The 19,607-nt window shown below is 37.3% G+C and overlaps 1 protein-coding gene across 1 annotated transcript in view; it reads right to left on the bottom strand.

Moving 5' to 3' along the window:
* Positions 1-19,029, bottom strand: part of LOC104257467 (trifunctional purine biosynthetic protein adenosine-3) — a 35,801-nt gene extending 16,772 nt beyond the window's left edge. The window contains exons 1-11 of the mRNA XM_059817632.1: positions 19,013-19,029; positions 15,002-15,150; positions 10,768-10,863; positions 9,858-10,032; positions 9,053-9,164; positions 7,734-7,802; positions 5,604-5,729; positions 4,627-4,714; positions 4,126-4,211; positions 3,335-3,503; positions 2,510-2,741 (exon numbers count right to left, since the gene is read on the bottom strand). Of these exons, the coding sequence (XP_059673615.1) occupies positions 2,510-2,741; positions 3,335-3,503; positions 4,126-4,211; positions 4,627-4,714; positions 5,604-5,729; positions 7,734-7,802; positions 9,053-9,164; positions 9,858-10,032; positions 10,768-10,863; positions 15,002-15,146 (1,298 nt within the window). The 5' untranslated portion in view covers positions 15,147-15,150; positions 19,013-19,029. The remainder of the gene's footprint in view (positions 1-2,509; positions 2,742-3,334; positions 3,504-4,125; positions 4,212-4,626; positions 4,715-5,603; positions 5,730-7,733; positions 7,803-9,052; positions 9,165-9,857; positions 10,033-10,767; positions 10,864-15,001; positions 15,151-19,012) is intronic.
* Positions 19,030-19,607: the final 578 nt, after the last annotated feature.

Below are 19,607 nucleotides of genomic sequence, written 5' to 3'. Positions count from 1 at the left end.
TGCCATAAGCAGTATTTAAATAGTTATCTTGAAGACAGCATCAGAGCATCAGCATCATATGCTATCCAGTCAAATATCAAGATAAAAACCAACCAAAACAGAAAATCCAACAACAAGGTAAAAGAGATGGAATAATGGATCTGATTTTGCAAGGTTTGAATACCTGGTCTGGATACTGAGGCATCAGTAGTATAGTTCCTATACTCAAAACGTATACAAAAATGCACTGCTAAATCAGACCACCTCAGCATCTTGCAGGACCAAGCTCAAGTTAGCTTTTCAAAACAGAAGTATCACCTAAATCAATAGTCCTCTGTGATACTTTGAGAGCTTTACAACTGTAGCTTAAAGGCTGCCTCCCTTATCACCTGGAATGATACCACCACAAAACCAACCACACTTCTTTTTTACTTAACTGGACTTTTCTCTTAAAGTATATATTTTTAAGCTTATTTTAAAAGAACTAAGTTCCTAAGGTCCATTTTAGCAATCTAGAAAGAAATGTCCATAAACTCTGGGTTTTTCTTTTATATACAGCCATACAATGCAGAAAATACCCTTACTACAAACTGGTGCATGTAACTTGTCCATCCATATGACTGACTGGAGACATTAAATATCGTATCATATTTACAGAGGTACCTTTTCATTTTGGAGACAGTGAGTTTAATGACTTTTAATTACTAGTTGTACCAAACATATCTCACTCCATTTAAGCAATTGTTATTTCTACACTGTCAGTGGCATGAACCAGGCTACCTGGTGCATCCCTATTTTAGGTTCATACCTATTTTAGCTCTCTTATTGATATGATTCAGGATTAAGTTTAAATTCTAAGGGTGAAACACACTATTGATTAATAAGGACATGTACAACAAAACAACTGGCCAAAGAGCTGTGGTACCAGGAAAATATAAAGGTATCTGCACTCACATTATATCACTGCTCAAAAATTTGCAAGAGGAAAATAATTATAAGCAGCAGCTGTTCAGCCTGTGAATAAGAGTCAAGGAAATAGTAGCCTGCAATAGCATGAGACCAGTCAGGCCCTTTCAGTCCAAACATGATGAATATTCAACGTATTTTCACCTTATTTTTAAAAGTATCATACCTACTTTGGCTCTTTAAAAGGAGAGTATTGTTCTAAAATATTTTTTATTAAATAAATATTCTGGATATTTCCACAAAGTGAAATGCATAGGACTTAATCCTGCAAAACTGCCAAGAGGAGCTGTATCCCCAACATTACTGAGCCAACCATCACCCTTCCCTAACTGCGTGCGACACAGAGTCCAAAGTGAAGTGTGCCTGACTGTCCATTCTTCCAATTTTAGGATGTCTGAGCAAAAGTTGGTGCAGACTCAAGGACAGTGAAACAGGAGCTGATTGTAAACAGTTCCCAGAAGTCTCCTTCACAAGCTGGGGATCCTCCCAGTATACAGGCACTCCAGTCAAGAAACTTGCTGGCCATGGCCCATGAACTCAGTGATTTAGAGAACCGTTCATTACAATACCTTCCTCTCTTGCCTCACAGAATGACTTCATTTTTTTCTACTACAATACAAATACCAATTACACGCTTTCATATAAATTTCTCAAAAGATGCACAGTAGTTGAGAGAGAAAGAAGACTAGATACGAATGCCCTTGTTCATTTAGTAAGTTTATTGATCATAATTTTACAATATACTAATTGGTATACACTGTCAGCAAAAATGAAACTCTAATATGCTTCATAGACTACAAAATAACCTAAACTCTAATATGCTTCATAGACTACAAAATAACCTATTATCAAAAGTTATGTTTTGAGTTAATTGGAGACTAGGCAGGCAGATATGCTTCATATGAGGTAAAAATGAATCTAAAAACCTGCAAGAAGCTCTCAATAACATTAGAGAGACAAAGGACACACTGCTTTAAAAATCCCCTGCACCCACACCATCTCAAGATTGTTAAACTGAATACTGTGAAAATAAAAGGAACAATAATAAAAAGGAGGGATAAATTCTACCCATGTTATTAGCCAGCTATTCCATTAAAATGAATATCCCAACAAGGCAGGTGTTTCAAGACCATTTTAACCATTTCTAAAGACTCTAAAATGAACCGATAAAATAGTTCAAACTTTGTTCATACATATATTTAATGGTATTACTACTAGACTTAAGGACAACACAGATCTAGAGCAAAAGCTATGGTTTAGAGCCTAAGAACCAGAAGTTCACCTTCCCTAAAACAGGCATAAGACAGCAACACCACAAGTTACTCCTGTGTGCTGGTCACTGTAGTTTAACTCAGACTTGGGAGAATAAGAACATGGATGAGAGAGCATCAAAAAGCCTGTTCCTTCCCCGGCTAGTCTTACTTAGATTGCTCACAAGGATGCTAGTCAAAACTTGTCTAGAGTTATGCATAATATCAACATCAGTTTATTAATGTAAACTAGTGATATCTGCTAAGTCCCTTTTACACCACTTATTTTCATTTCAAGTATTTCAAATATCTACCTGGATTGTCTCAGGAAAGCTATAGCCCGATAACCAATGTCCTTTCTATAAATGGCACCCTTGAAGTGTATGGCTGCTACTCCTTTGTTGGCTTCTTGCAGTGCTGTCATTAGATCCTCTTTAATAGCGGTTACTGTAAGGACTCTTCCACCACTAGTCACCACTTTGCCATCCTTTAGGGACGTGCCTGCATGGAACACCTCCAATCCTAGTTGCTTAGCCTTAGAAAGTCCTGTGATTGTTGTTCAACAAAATAAATGCAGAAAAATCAGTTGATTAGAACATTCTCTATTAAATTACACATGAATAGTTATTCAGCACTTATTTACTGTGTCTAGAAACCACAATCTAATTCAGTGTGATCATGTTGGGAAATAGGAATAAATTTGTATAAACTGTGCTTTGAGGAGAAACAAGTCCGCTACTTTTATGCTCAGAGACACAGAAAGAAGTATTTTACTGAAACATCTGCATACAACATTTAATTCAAGCTGGATTTTATACTTCACTGACATAGAGACCACAAAACATATCAGCATCAACATTATGTAAGAATCAGTGACCAGCTCAGAACTACTTTACTGTAACACATATTAAAGAAATGCTACAGAATTTAACAATATAATGCGGAGATTTGAAAATCCTACGGCTGCATTGCCAATAAACTTTGATGTGTGAAAATTCAGTTGTCTCTTGCTGACCCAAAATCACAAGATCTAAAGTTTGTATGAATCTGAGTTACACTGATTCACCTTCATCTGGCAAGAGAAGGGAGAGAGGGCAGGAGAGGAATCAGACTTCTGCAGTTTCTCCTGCTATATTTACCTGTTATTTCCAAACCCTTGGGATATGTTCCTGGATACCCTTCGCTAGCCATGACCACCGTCACAGCTGCACTGTCTTCAAACCAAACTGGCATGGAACTAGACAACTTTTTATTGATAACCGCTTGCATAACTTCATACAAATCACTCTTCAACAGTGGAAGAATTACCTACAAAAATACAAATTAGCAAATTAAAGAAAACAATGTACATTGTTACATTTTCTTCACTGAGCTTTTAAAAATACTAATGCAACTGTAAAAATAACATTAAATAAGTATGTTTATATACTGTGTTTTCACACATATATACATACTGTGCATAATCTATGTATCTTTAAAAATACTCTTCCTTGAAGATAATTTCTATGGGTAAAAGAGCTGCTACATATGGAGGGGAAAAGGTAGAGGCCAAAGAACCCTCTTTGTTCTGGAGAATGGAAATGAAGAGGTTTGTTCCACTTGTCAACAGGAAGTGGGGAAAAGAAGTGTTCACTTCTTTAATAAAGTAAAAAAAAGAATCCAACTCCATTCCAGGAAAGATAGGAAAGTGCTGAGTTTCACTCACGCTTACTCTTGTAAAGCCCATATTTGAGTATAACCTGCTGAAATCTTCTCTGGAATGGAACAATTTCATAACAGACCTTCTGTCTTGAATAAACAAATCAAGTATTTTAAATTTCAGTGCAATTAGCTAATTATTCATCCGAAATTTAGTTAAGAATAATGATAGATGGTAACAGACTTTCTCCTCCCATACTGGCAAACTGTATCTACCTACAAAATAACTCACCTGACATTCTGGGTCACCAAATCTGCAGTTAAACTCTAGAACTTTAGGTCCATCTTTGGTAAGCATTAATCCAGCATAAAGCACGCCTGGAATAAAAAAAAAAAATAGAAAAAACTCTCCAAGCATCTGCAGAAGTCATTTATTTTGAATCTATTAATAACAGTGTTAAAAAGGATGCCACCTGTGTTAATTTAAAGGTAGGATGTTAACGCTTTAGAAATGTTAAAAATATATAAGGCAGAAATAGTTGTGGCTACAATTTTGCATCTTATTTTCAAACGTTGGCCTTTCTGTTCTTCCTTACTTGACAATTATCCACCATTAATAAAATGATATCCATTGATTTCAATGGACTCTAAATCAAGCCACTGATACTAAATCCAGTTTCCAAATAGATCAAAGTTATCTTCCTTAACTTACAGTGTGAGTTAGGCCTATAAAGAGGACAAGTAAAAAAACTCTTTCTCCTTATGCTTAAAAACCCCAAACTTCTGTACATACCAAAATAGGGGACACCTTCTTTCCTCATGCCATCAACAGTTTTCTGAAGAATAGTATCTCTTATTTTCTGCAGTAAATCTTTAGAAATCTAAATAAACAGGATTAGGAAACAGTGTTTGTAAAAAGGGAATACATGATTTTTCCTACTCTGATGGCTAGCGTTTTTAAGAGCCAAGCAGAACACTTGGATGGTCTCTTGCTCACTCCACAATGTTTCATGCAACAGAAAGTTAATATTTTTTTCTCTCTCCTCAGACAACATGCCACAGCATTAAAACAACCATCTGCATTTCTTCAGACACTTTTCCCTGCTTAGATCTACAGGTGCAAGCAATCCTACCGGCTTCACTGGAACAAACCATTTGCACAGACATACTGGCATTTAGATAAGGCCTCCCAAAGACAAATCACAGTTGGAAAGTATAGTGATCAATGATCAAATTTTATTCAATAAACAAGATTAATAGTTTTCTATACTAAAAAAACCTATATTTTTTTTGAACTCAAAAAAGAAAAATCTCTGGCCATGACACAGGTGAATAGAAAGCAAAGTAAGTCCTTTTGCAAATAGTTCCTTGCCAAACAGAAACCAAACCACCTTGAGGTACAGCAAGTGAACTAAGCTCATCATTAGCTTAGTTTGGCACAAGATAAAAATGTGGTTTTAAGCACTTAGTTCTAACAATCAGTATTTCATAATGCTTAAAAACCAAATCAAAATACTAAATTGCAGAAATAACACTTCCACCTTTAGAATTAAAAGTAATTCGGTAGAAATATCCTTCTCTTCTGAGAAACATATTTAAATTATGGACTTTACTTGATTATGTCTGGTTTAGGCAACTCTTTCCATCCACAAGAGCCCACTCTCTTCACTCTCCTGTTCATCATGGTGGAACTAAAAATTCACACATGCTTTCAATACTAGAGCCGTATTACAGCTTTAGTAAAACATCTCCTTGTCAATACATTTTTACCTGAGGTGCTGGGGAATAAGCTCCCATCCCTCCAGTGTTAGGGCCTTCATCTCCATCCATTAATCGCTTGTGGTCCTGGGCTGGAGGCATGGGAGCAATTGTGATGCCATCAGTGAAACATAAGCACTAGAAAAAAAGGAGAATAATTAAAACCCCAGGGTATGATTAAAATTAAAGCGCAGAAAGTGCAAATATATTTGATTTTCAGTGTTGTAAATGGATATTTAAGAGTATGGATTCTGTCTCTCTGATAAAACAAACTACAGTATTCTAAACATCTCCCTTTTCCCTCAGGAAGCAGTGCTTCAGTTTATATGACCTTGCTACAGAAATTAACTTTCATATAACATATAAAAAATTACAACATAACATCAGTAGTTGTACTGAAAAGAAATACTCAAAAGGTTAAAAAAAAATTAAAAAAACTCCATGATGGAAGCTGCTTCTTCCCTCCCCCTTCCTCCCCCCTGCCCCGGAAACAAGGCATTACATTCCTTTGAAGATTTCCTTTTCCTTGTTGATAAAGCTATTTACTTTTGAATTATTTATAAATTACTTATACAGCAGATGCTTTTATCCTCAAAATAACAAGCCTGCTGGCATCTTCTGTAACTGGATGATGATGTTCACTGTCTGGACTACTGCTAGTACTAGTCATAAAACATTTTATAATGCTAATTAAAAAACAAGCAAGGATTCCCCGACAAAACCTGAAAATGTGAAAATATTAATATATTAAAACCTAGTCATTTGTAGAAGGTGAATTATTTTGACAGGCAAGGCAAGCAGTATTTTTTCTTCATTGCTGTCAGTCATCATAGAAAAAAACATTTTCAACTGCAATTTTATATTATTGTGTTATATTACAATAAGTCTGATAGTATTCTAAGGACTAATTTAGAGCATTACATATTTTCCACCAAAGAATGACGATCTGGATAACCCCTTAGTTCCTAAAAAGGTCAAGCCAACCAGGAAAGAATAAGGATGACAAATATCTTCACGTCTAATTTCTTCATATGGGGCAGGAAACCAGACTATGCAAAGACTGGCAACAGTTGGAGATGATTGCTTACTTTATAAATACTACCACCTCCAAGATGAATGTTCACAACATTCAGCATAAGTCAATTCCAGCTCCAGGACTTGGGAACCTGAGCTGGTACTTGGCTATTCTACTTTGTGTGATGCAAGTGTCACGTTCCCCTGCCACATCAAAACCTAGGCTCTAATTCTCCTTTTCTCCTTCACACTCTGCTAATTAAATCAGATATACTTTTTTAAACGAAGGAGCTGAATCAGCTTAAAATGAAAGAATGTACTCTCTACATCTGCAGAGTAAATCAACACTGTCAAATCATTCAGCAGCCTTTGGCTCCAGATCCGTCGTCCCCGGGTGCACTTCCACATTGCAATCTCTCTGGCAATGAAACTGGTTAAAGAGGATCCTGCCTGCACCTGTCCTGAGCTGATTGTTCCCTTGCTCCAAAGGAGTTTACTGTTCCCTCATGATGCAGTTCAACATATTCCCTTCATCAGCAAAGCTGATTAAAGAAAATCTCCATCCTCCCTTACTCCCAACCACTCCTTGTCTTGCTCTGCACTTCACCATCCTGTTACTTGTACCGATTCAAATGGCACTGGGCTCTAAACCAGAACACAGAAAACATGCAAGGTGTTGGTGTTGGTTTCTTTGAAAAAAGGTCTTTAGGTTGTAGCTTCACAAACAGGTAACTAGTATAACTGAATCAACAGCAAACAGCAGTGAGGAGGTAGCGATATGAAAGGGAAGGAACATCTTATACTGTCTTTGCTGTCAGAGAAATCATAGCACAGAACTGCACACTCAGTGACACTCAACATTTTTAAGGTTTGGTATTTTTTTTTCATGTGGCAACAGCTGATTACTGTTTGAGTTATTTTTATTTAATTTGAACTATTTTAACAGACTGCAGGAAGTTTGGTTCTTAACACGGCTGTCTTTAATTAATACAATTTTATTTATAAACAGATAACTATTTTTAATTTAAGTAATAAAATCTTACACATCCCTGCTGTAGGTACTTACACAGTGTTTCCTAAATTGTTTAGAACAGGTATAATCAAAGTGTTACAGTGAGATGCACTTACAGAAACTTCTTCTCCTTCAAGAAGTTCTTCCACAACAACAGTTTCCCCAGCTGTGCCAAAAGTCTTATCCTACAGTAAAACCAAAATCCCTTAAGTTCTGTTTCAGTTATTTTAAAATATTCAAAATCAACAAGAAAAATTATTTTTAAAACAGCAAGAAAAATGAAGCACAGTTTTGAGACTATTAATCCATTCTCCATCCTGGGTATGTCAGCAATGGTAAAATCTCTGCTCCTCTTTTCTGTTTATTCTTAAATAAATGCAGATTTTATGCTTGAATATTTTTAAATTGCAGATAATATTTATGCCTTACTGAGCAATTCCTCATGCTCCATCTTCTGAAGTTTGCACTCACGATACTGAGAGTAATAGCAATGACTGTCAAGTCTATAATCTGAACTTTTACTTTGCAAGAAAGTGCAATTCTATAGGAGACATTGGAAGGGGGAAACATTTTCATATTTCAGTGCAATGTTTGAACACTGACTGCATATTTAGGCAACTAAGAACCACCAACCCACATTGACAAAATAATTTTGTGGGTCTATAAGACTCTTTAACATACATTTTTGTTGTTCAAGACATTGGACCACATGTTAAGACATATATCTGTCCAATAACCATGCACACACAAGAAAATATGAGTGCAGACCCTATATTCTGACTCTTGAAATACAAGTGTGTCAGATAATGTCTCCTATGAATCAGCATAGCTCCACTGAATTGTAAGATGCTGTGCCGCTGACACCAGCTGAGGACCTGACCTGTATGTGTCTTACTTTCCAGCTCTATGTTCCTAACCGTTCAGATGAAATTGCTTCATTTTGCTTCTCTTCAGATTTTTATGGTCCTAATACATTTGTTGTCTATCCTACCTAAATATAAACTTAATTTGAAATAATTCCACTGGAATTTTACTACACATTTAAGTGCTGTGTGACTGGGGTCCTAAAGCTGATGGCGCTTGTCAAGATCTAGCTTAATCATAGTGTTAACATTACAGGACTGTTTAATTGCAGCAGTCTCAAATGGTAAAAAACCAAAACAACCACCAACGAAATCCATATGGAAATAAGTGTGGGTTTTATTAAGAATTAGTTTATTTTAGCCTACAAGAACTATGCTGAGAAAGAGTACCCTGCCTCAAGCAATAAACATGATAGAGCTTCATATCTGTCCAAACAACAGGTAAAAGATTTGATGTCTTTTAGCCAAATTCCTACTACATACACGTAAAGAATATCTTTGAGACTTTGAGATGGTTAACAACTTATTTTGTGTAAGAACTCCTCCAGTTAGTGCATGACATTTCTACTCACCTGCATGATTTCAGTAACAGCTTTGCACGCTTCTTCCTTGTTTGAAGCCACAATTACTCCTTTGCCAGCTGCCAGGCCACTAGCTTTTACAACTAAAGCAGGGAAGTTTGCACTTCAAAGATAGAGAAGAGAGATTCAACAGTAAACAGTCTGTATTGCACATATATTTTGTAGGCATTTTGAACATTTCAATAGTTGAAAGATCAAAATACTTACCAGTTTGCATAACAACGGTTTTACCTTATCGAATAACACACAAATAAAAACCAAGCTTCTCTTGTTATGCTATGCCTGTAAAGGATTTCTGCTTCCTGGTTTTTCCCCACCACTGAATTTCATTACTGTTCTGAAAGGTTGCTTTCCTTTTAATAATTTACTGTTGTATCATTTTTGGGTCACCTGGATTGTATTCTGATGAGTAGATCACCATTTGCCAAGTAAGTCTCCAATGCAGAATTTTTATTTGTGGAGAAAAGGTACAAAGAAGGCAGAACATATGGTTATCAGACTGCAAGCTGGGTTTCCACAATAGGCAATTTGAAAAAAATAAAAACTTGTCCTACATTCTCCTGTAAACGGAACACTGAACTTTATTTTCATTGAAGAGAAGTAAATAAGAACCATTTAATTATCAGACTTACTGCAGTGTGATAGTGTCATGTTAGATTATCCTTTAAAACCTTTACAGATATTCTATCACAACCAAAAGTATTGATACATTAGTAATAATTTGATTGTTTGTTTTGGATACCTAGCACACTGTACATTACTATAAAAAATACTTCTAAAATGACAAGAATTTTACCTGTTAATAAAGCTACATGCTGCTTTAGGATCAGTAAAAGATTTCCATCTTGCAGTTGGGATCTCATGACGATCCAAAAAGGCTTTGCTAAAGCTCTTACTGGACTCCAGCTGAGCTGCCTTTGCTGTTGGACCAAAACACCTTACTCCAGCTGCTGTCAAGTCATCAACAATTCCTAAAAATGACAACACAAAAAAATTTTATAAATCACCAGATGATTTATAGGAGTCATGTAGTCCAAGTCTACAGAGGCACTGATTTGTTGGAACAAGTATGTCAGGAATGATAAGCCATATATATCTATACAGTGCCAATTTTATCAGATGAATTGTAAAAAAGATGCATTCTTCACTGTAATCAGCAACAGGTAACCCTGCAATATCTGGGACTAAGAAGATCTGGTGCATTTGGTAGGAGATGACAATCTCCCCTTGTTTCATTATAGCTTTTAACTAAAAAGTCAACATTAGATTTTTGTGAAGATAACAATTGTTGATCATGTAAAAGGTTAAAACAGAAAAATTATCAACATGTTTATAAATGAGTTTTTGTTACCAAGTCCCAAATTATTATTATTTCAAAAAATGAAAACTCCATAGGAAAATCAAAACTCCTGTTAAGGTTCCTATATGGAAAAACTTTGATACTTTTTTTACTAATCCCAAGCACTTAAAAAGAAACTGAATATTTGAGGATACTTTAACTGTTATATTGCTCACACAATACCCTTCAGAAATTCATTTTCATCACAGCACAACCCTGAATTTCAGGGAAACTGCCACGGAGGATCTGTTTCCATTCCTACTGAAGACACTCAGGTAGTGTTGAGTGGTGCACAGAAGATGGGGACTGAAATTTACTTTTCTTCCTAAATTATGAAGGCTATGATTTTTATCTTGCTTTCTCTTACCAGCAGCAAGAGGAACTTCTGGACCAACCACAACCAGCCTGATCTCCTGATCTCTGCAGAACTGGGCAAGTGCAGCATGATTGCTGGCTGAAACAGCTGTCAAAGATACAAAAGCGCGGTAAGACTGCATTCATTACTGTTACTTAGCACTTATTTATCACATAATGCTGAAGGAGCATTTTCACCGCTCACATTCTTGACTGGCAGGTCACTGTCAATCTGGAAGAGTGAGGCATACACTAATATAAAGACTTATATGCGAGGCTTGGACCAAAATACACCACCAAACCCCCAAGCAAAGGCTGCAGTTTGACACGCCTTGTAAAACGACCATGCTTTTGAAGGTGAGAAAAAAAGTTTTGGGTTCCCCTACACTGTCATACAGTAAATGGTTCTTATGTCTAGGAACATCCCGTTTGCCAGCACAAGAAGTGTTGCAAAGGATCCAAGTGAAAAATAACTCAAGAAGCAAAAGAAAACAAACATATTTTTCAGCCAGTCTCCTCCCTGAGTAGGGTCACCATGAAGCTTTACACATGTTTGTGCCAGCATGGTGTAGGGGACAGGAACAAGTGGCTGGTGGTGGGATTGCAACCGTTTTCTCTGCTTTCCTTCTTTCTTTCTGTAGTGCCAGCTAAAAATTGCCAGACTAAACTGTGACCCCACTGAAACAAAGGGGAATCTGAACTTTTTTTCTTACATTAGGCTGAATTTAATAAGGGCAGGTGCCATAATTATGGGTAAGGATATTTGGTCTTAGGTTTTTAGGACCGTTCTCTTTCCATAAACAAACATTTAATATGATTATACTTGGAATGCCAAAAACTGTGTAAACAAAAGAAAAAGCTTGCACTAAAGACAATAATGTCAAGTCTCATGATAAAAAATTTACGCAAAGGCAATGCAATTCCACTGCTTTTATCAAGAATAAATAAAGCCAAGGTCTACAGAGGACTGGAACACGAACCCGGAGAGAGCCAAAAAAGCAGTGAATGTGGTCCAGCGTGGATTGGCTGCCCCTGTGGGGAGGAGACTAACACATCAGGGCACGAAGCTGGCAAAGGGAGCACCGTATGGCACAGCACAGCCCCTCCTTGCAGCTGGACTACTTTGCTTCAAGTTTTGTGTGTGATTTCCTGTTGGTGACCATACTGGCAAGCACGCCAGGAGCTGATGGTCTCTTCCAGATAGCTTCTGGGGAAGTGATGAGAGAGAAAGGAGAGGCGGTGATACAGCAGCTTCTGCTGGACCAACAGACATGATTTTGTGTCGGTGCCCACTGCGCTCCTTGCCAGCATGTATGAATAAATTGCCTGCTTCCAAAAGAGAAGCGGTCATTTCTGCCTAAGAGATGGCATAAAAGCAACTATCTGAAACCTACATTTTGGTTAAAGATTTGCCCTATTTGGGTGGAGTGAGGGGAAAAAACCTGACTGAACACTAATAAAAATTACCTCCTTGATACCTATTTAACAGTTCAATCATTTTGTTCCACCACCATTTGTAAGTAAGGAGAAGCAAAGGCCTTTGACTTCTGTGTGCAATTTATGCCAACTGACTTCTGGCTCACAAGAGAGCAAAACCAAAAGCATAACACACTTGGCTTTAAAGTACTGATTAACATAAAGGTCAATATTGTCTTTCAGTCCCATGGAGCTGTTGTGAAAGCAGCTAGAGAACAGCAGATCCTGATTGAAGAGAGTGAGAGCTCTGCTGGGCCACTGAAGAGGGATGATCCCTGTTCCCTGTGAGATTAATCCATGAGAAGGGGAGCAATGAAAAGAATGAGCCCGTAAGGTGATTGTGCTTTTCATCCCAAATTGTCTTGCCACAGGCCTGATCTACTAGTGATATGAACAGTGAACATGGCACAAGATATACATGATGTGGAAATATCCTGGTAACAAATGGAAAAGAATAAATCACATTGTTAATAGGTAATTTTAACTTTCCTCTCAAATGTAATTTTCCTCAGGCTGTAGACTGAAAGGGGACATTTTTGTCCCTGTGTTTCATTTCTCAAAACGACAGCTAAACATTCCTTTTGAACCAGACAGAAGGACCTTGGACCAAGGTTTTCAAAGCTAGAGCTTAAAGTTAACAGTATACGTTACACTGAGAGATAAAATGTGATGGAAGGAGGTGTCAGGATGCTAAAGTCCATTCACAGACACGCATATGTCTGTCTCTGGATTCAGCAAGCCATTCTGTACGCTTCTGGCACCAAAACTGCCCTGCTAATTAAATATAAATTGAATATAAAACTATATTTAGCCACTCAACCTAAATCTGTCTTTATTGTCAGAAACAATTACTGACTCAAATTAATCATGAAAACTTTTTTTGACTTAGATGCAGGCAAGGTTTGAAGGATTTAAGGCTATTTATAATATTAAGCCCACCTTTACACGTTTCAGAAATCATCTGAGAACCAGAGTTGCAATGCTAATTAAAGGCAATCTCATGAACCATGAAGGGAGGATGAACTTTCAAAGCCAAATCTTGATTATACCAAAAACCCAAAACAATGGTAGCAGTTTCACAGACATTGTTGCCCAGGCTCACACAATATAATAGGGCTCACATGATTCTGTAAAGCTGTTTTCCATTTTCTCCCGTGAGTTAAAATCTAGACCCCAGTGGTAGGACTAAAATGCCTGAGCAAGTAAGACACATTGTTTCCTTAAAAAACTAAGAAGTCAAACTCTTCACAAATTCTAGATTCTTCCCATCTCCTGGTTGGCTGAGGATTTCTCTCCCAAAGTAAATGTGAGCCCATAGTCTAGAAAAAAAGATTTTAGTACACATGGTAGACTTCATGGACCTGGCTCAAGCATTATTATGCACATGCTCAAATATTTTCCACTGTTGAGGGTGCAGTATATTTACGGAATAACAAGGTGAGAGAAAAGCGCAGCAGTTTTTAAAAGACACCGCTTGCAAAAAAATACTGAAATTAAAATTCTGCAGGCCATACAGACTGGCATTGACTCCATTTAGCACAAGGATAAGGATTTTTGTCTGACTTTCTGGGATGAGAAGGAAACGTATGACTTTCCTGTCAGGCTTTTTCTTGGGCCCTCTCCTCAGAGACCAAATAGAACAGAAAACTACTTAAGATACTGTGACTAGTCAAAAAAATTAAGGACAAAGTTATTTAAACAGCCTGTAATTAAGCATTCCAGTGGAATTAAATATGATAATTACCTGCTGTACAAGAATCTGACAGGATTCATGTTTCCACATGAGATGGTAACAAAAAAAGTTTTTACTTACATACAAATATGAATGCAGAAAATTGATGTATATAATTCATGTCCACATGCATATTATGTTAATTTTAATTCTGCATGTTATCATATGTTTTAAAAAGGAAACTTAAGTTGGTTGTTTAAAGTACCTAATTCAGGATCTGTTATATAAAGGACACAAGGAATCTCCCCTGGTTTTGTACTGATTCACTGTGTTCCTCCAGGCAAGCACCTCAGAACAGTATTTTTTTAAAATGCAGCATATAATTTTGGATGCTCAATTTGAAATACCTTAAGCTTGATTTCTCAAAACTAATAACTATGAATAGTTTCAACTACAGCTAGTCAGAGCTTAACATATTAAGCTAGAAGCTCAAAACAGGCAGTCAGTACAAAGAGAGAAACATTTGAAAATAACCTTAATTTTTTAAGGTCACTAAGACAAAGGAATTAATGTTTTTCTACAGTTGAACGTTTCAGATGAGAAAGTATTCTCATCAAAGGTTGTTGGGATCACAGGGCTTCAATGAACTTCTGAGAATATAGTAGTGAATTTAGTACTTTAGGTGCTGGCATTTGCTTCAGGCACTTCTCAACTGTTCACCAACCAGCTGTTGAACTGCAGTCCATACCAAGAGAAACCATCACCCCTTCCCTGCTAGGCTGCTGGGAGGCAGGAACTGCTGCAGCTATCCCAAACTGTATTCCCGGAGGAATGTGCTTCAGACAGATGGAGTTTTGGCTGCATCCTCCACCCCTGAACCCAACGAACTAGCTATCACAACTGAGATGATATAAAATCAGTGGTAGTTGCATAAGGTTTTGCTCAGACATTTTTATTTCTTAACAGCTACCATCTATTTCACATGTCCAGAACCTTATAAAATGGCAATAATAATAATCCTTTCACGTTAACAGATCTATGAACTGAACAACTTATTTCTTGAGATATCATATTTAAAAACGGTATTTTTTCTTTTTACCTGAATTGGAAATTTTTCCATTGTCAGCTGTTCCTGCATTTCCTGGAGCAACAAACACATGTTTTACATGTGGGGACTGGGCCAACTTCCAGGCCAGCGCATGCTCTCTCCCTCCACTGCCAATCACAAGCACCCGATCGGCCATTAGTCTGCATAAAACCAGAACACAAGCAAACAGCCAGAATTAGGCGCGTGAGGTTAGGAAAGCAAGAGATTCACAGACCATGGTTTTAAGTGCTGGGTGCAACGCGACTCCTAACAGAGGTGAATGATGTCACTTTGTTTCAGGCAACAATATTTCTACAAAGGTTTTGTTGGTTTAAAAAAAAAAAAAAAAGAAAAAAGAGAGATATGTACATGAAAACAGGTAACTGACTTGATCAGATGTGATATAAACTACAGGTCAAAGACTGAACCACTCCAGAACACAGGATTAAGCTGCTGGGCAATCCATCCTGGTTTTCCTTTAGTCAGATTGCCAACTGCTCCAAGTTATACCGAAGTCTGTGATATAGGAAAAACCCTTACAAGTGACCAGGCTGTGATTTGTAACCTATAGAAATTCCTGGAGAATCCAAGCCTGCAAAGGGCAAAGCCCTTCTGATGAACTAACTGTGTGAACACAGTATTACAGTGTTACGGAGCTGAATGGGACCACTCAAAGATTTTTAGAGGTAATATCTGAAAGAGCTCTGAATACTTCAGGAAAAGGAAAGGCTAAGAGCAATGAGACAGCTCTAGCTTTCCTTAGGAGACAACAATGACAAGGCAAACAACAGGGAAGACCAGGTGTCATTAATAAAGGAGCTCGCTCTGAGAGGGTACTGCAGGACATCCACTCCTCTCTCCCATTCTGCTGAGTTTTAGAAAAACACATTAGCACTCTCTTGGCCTGCAGAAAGTAAGTGTATGAACGAAGGTCGCAATTTCATTATAAACTGTCCAAAACGTTTCCAGCAGTTTGGAAACAAAATGCTCACAAAAATTAAACAAACTCTCTGTTTCACCCTCCCTATGTCCTTATGTGTGTGCGTACACGTAACTTACACATATTGGATTCATGTCAATATTACATTTTTTTCCTCTGAGCAGCTTTGAGAGTTAGCCTTTACTTTTTAAGACATGTTTACTTCTACATATATTCTCTACATATTTACTGATGTACGTCACCCCAGAATTGCTATCCTGACAATGATACCATACAACTAGCAAGGGAATAGAAGAGTTCGCTTACACTGAAAAAAACCCACCGGAATTCAGAAAATAGTAAATAAAGAAATAAAGTAAGTACATAATTTATAAAATAAGTACATATGTCTTTATTTGGAGTTCCTTGAAAAGCAAAGGCTAGCCTCCTAAGCTATTCAAAGAATAAGCTGTTAGAGTCAAATTAGTCCAACTATATATATAAATTACATACATAAACGATGCCACTGCATTGGTTAAAGTGAGAGTTTTATTCACAGAAGTCAAACAGTCCCTGAAGAATCTATTCAGCAAAGCAGAAAGTGAGCAGCTGCAAATTGGTAGTTGGTCCTAAGCCCAAGTGCAGCATGCACGACCTGCAGAAAATAATCTAAAAGCTTTAAATCATAACATATGCAAAATAACGATCTAAACCTACAAAAAATGGCTTAAAGAATTTTAAGTAATGAGAACAGACAGAAAGAATTTCATGTGGAAAACGGTATGATTTATTTAAAGGACTCTGCATGGCCAGTGAAGAGACCCAGTATGTCCCTCTGCTATACAAATGACCTCCCATTCATCAGGGGCGAGGAACGCAGCCCAGGTAAGGGGCTGAGGGGCACTATGCGAATGCGTACAGTGAGCCTGATTTTTAAATCCAAATCCTCTGTAATAAACTTTAGACAGGAAGAGCCCACACGTGTTTTAGAAGGTATTCCTATGCCATTTGCTAACGTATTTTAATCCATTAATGAAGGAATGATTTGTTTAGAGAGTGATACTTCTAGGCGAAACATCCAGTCAGAATAAAGACAAAACAAACATGAACAGAAGGATAAAATACAGAAAATTAACACTGAGCTGTTCACTATGAACTAAACATACCAGAGTTAAAATTTAATTGTAGTTTCAGGTGGGGGGAAACCAATAGCTTTCTAATCACCAGTGTTTGACAAAATATACGTTGCAAAGTTGCAGAGATGTTTTAATTACAAAACTCCAGGATTACTTACAATAAAAAAAATATGTTGGCGTAAAAATTATCAGTTATGGTATACATATTTGGGATGCCAAGTTACACTAAACCTCTTTTATATCACAATTCAAGCAAAAAGAAAAGATAAAAGGGGCTGGCTACAACAAAAGGATTAATTAGATAAAGACAGTCACCTAGGACAAAAGAATGCAATATCAAAGAATAAACATTTATCATGTAGCAGGCAGCTATCTCCTACACTAAATTTAAACCAAACAAGCATGTTTCCAGTGCTGTTTAAAGACAGTCATCATTAAATTATAATTTTTAAGGCCAATTTTATCAATAATAAGTTGAACTATACACATTACAGCATTTTCTTACGAGTACCTCAGAACTGAGCACAGGGATTCAAACCCGAACAAAGAACGTACTTACTCTATCCTACGTGCTGCAAGTCTGAGGAAAGCAGTACTCAAGAGTTCAGATGCCCAAAGAGAAAGAAGATAAGCAGCCTCCGGTTAAAATGTAGTACCCCTGTCCCAATATTACCGCCCCATTGATGACACTGTGCAGCTAGCCAATGAACGGGAAAGTTCAGCCATTCCAGTTGGGAAGAGGGGGACAGAAACCTGCCTACAAATGCTCTAGGAGTGAGGAGCAAAAACTTTGCAGAGCAGAAGCCCATCCTGTTGTTTCTAAACATGCAAAATAAATTCTGTCCCATCCCAGGTATTTTTTGCAGTTAAAAACTGTTTACCAATCAGATTGTAAACATCCTCTTTTTATCTAAAAATGAGGCTATGCATAGTCCTATGCATATCAACAGTATGAAAGAATAAGGTGCGCAATGCACATTCACGCTCCATTAAGCCTACTGCTTAAAAATAGTAGAAGGATAGGCTTGAAGATCCAGTGACGCTGTTGCCGGCTAAAGTAACTCACCATGCTGGCAGTTCAGTCAAATAATCAATTCTTTTTTTCCCCCAAAAGCAACGTACTCTAATACTACTGTCAGCTGAAAAAAGATTAATAATATAAATTTATAGCATAAAGTTTTGTATGGGAGCAGGAAATAGAACAAGCCATCTATCACATGTTCAAATAAAATTTAACTATTTTATAACCAAACAGGAGTAAAAAATAAGTTTCAGTCATTTGTTTTGAAACTCAGTATTATTTGTGCATCCCACAAGTGGTATCCTAGCAACTTTTATTTAAGGATGTAGCTTGAGAAGAACTTCTGGTGGCAATCCCAGTTTAGCAGGCTCAAATCTAGCAGTTGCAGCCTTTCTTTTTCACAGTGACATACAAAGATGCCATGTAGGCCCTCTGCTGCCCAGCAGTATCTTGCATTAAAAATGAAAATTCCAAGAGACGACATTTCTTTTTGTCAGTAATCCAGGAGTCAAAAATTTGTTCTCAAAAGGCAAAAAGCCATTCACAAGGTAGGTATTTCTTCTTTGAGGATTATCACACACTCAGGTTTTTTTTGAAGCAATACGCAAAATCCTTAAACTCCAAAAAGATTCCAAAACACGGTATGTAATTACCTTAAGAAACAATTGTCTGCCATTGTAAAGAAGGAAGATATGTTTGTTTAAAAGATGTTTTAAAATAAAGACAGGCGGCATTTCAGGCAAGGGTCTATTACTAGGTCCTTATAGGAAACAAGAACAGGAAAGCAGAGACAAGCTAATCACTCCGTGTTTCCAAGAGAAGAGGACACGAGGACAGAGTGAAGACAAGTCGATTGCCAGAGCCTATCTCTGAGGTTGCCGGTAGTAAGTCAGCAGGGACAAGCATCAGCCTAGAGACCTTTATCCTCCACAAAAGGTAGGGCTCACCAAGAAGTTGGGCAATTCTTCCACTAGGTCAGGGCCTGTGGAGAAGAGAAAATAAAGTGAGGAAGGCAAAACCAACAGTGTCTGATAGCTTTCTCCATCCTGACTCCTCCACAAGGCACAGTGAGATTTCAAACACAGGCATAAGTGAGATGAGGTTACTAACTCAGTTGCTGCCCCTTCCCTATTAACAGGGAAGGGACAGAAGCCCTTGACTCTTCCTTGAACGGAGCCTGTGCACAGGTTTGGGGATTAAACTGAGCTCCTTGGTTGTATTTATGAAGATAACTGTATAAGAAAATGTAAACTCCTTAAGCAATTTCTTCCCAAGTTTCAGTTTCATATCATAAGTGTGTGATGCAAGTTACCTAAATATTTTATCTCAACTAGGTGGAGTCTTGTAATAAGCCACTGCCTTATTACCTCAGCCCTAACTAAAACAGTAAAAAGGTGTAATTAAAATAAGATCTATGCAATATAGCACAAACAATGAAGGGCATGACTGGTGGCAGCTCACTGCTTCAGACAGTGTCTTTTTTTTTTTTTTTTTTTTTTTTTTTTTTTTTTTTAAGTTAAGCTCCAATGGTGTTGGATTTCT

The sequence above is a fragment of the Gavia stellata genome, chromosome 1 (genome assembly GCF_030936135.1).
Source record: "Gavia stellata isolate bGavSte3 chromosome 1, bGavSte3.hap2, whole genome shotgun sequence".
Classification (NCBI taxonomy): Eukaryota; Metazoa; Chordata; class Aves; order Gaviiformes; family Gaviidae; genus Gavia; species Gavia stellata.
This window is presented reverse-complemented; position numbering and strand designations above follow the sequence as displayed.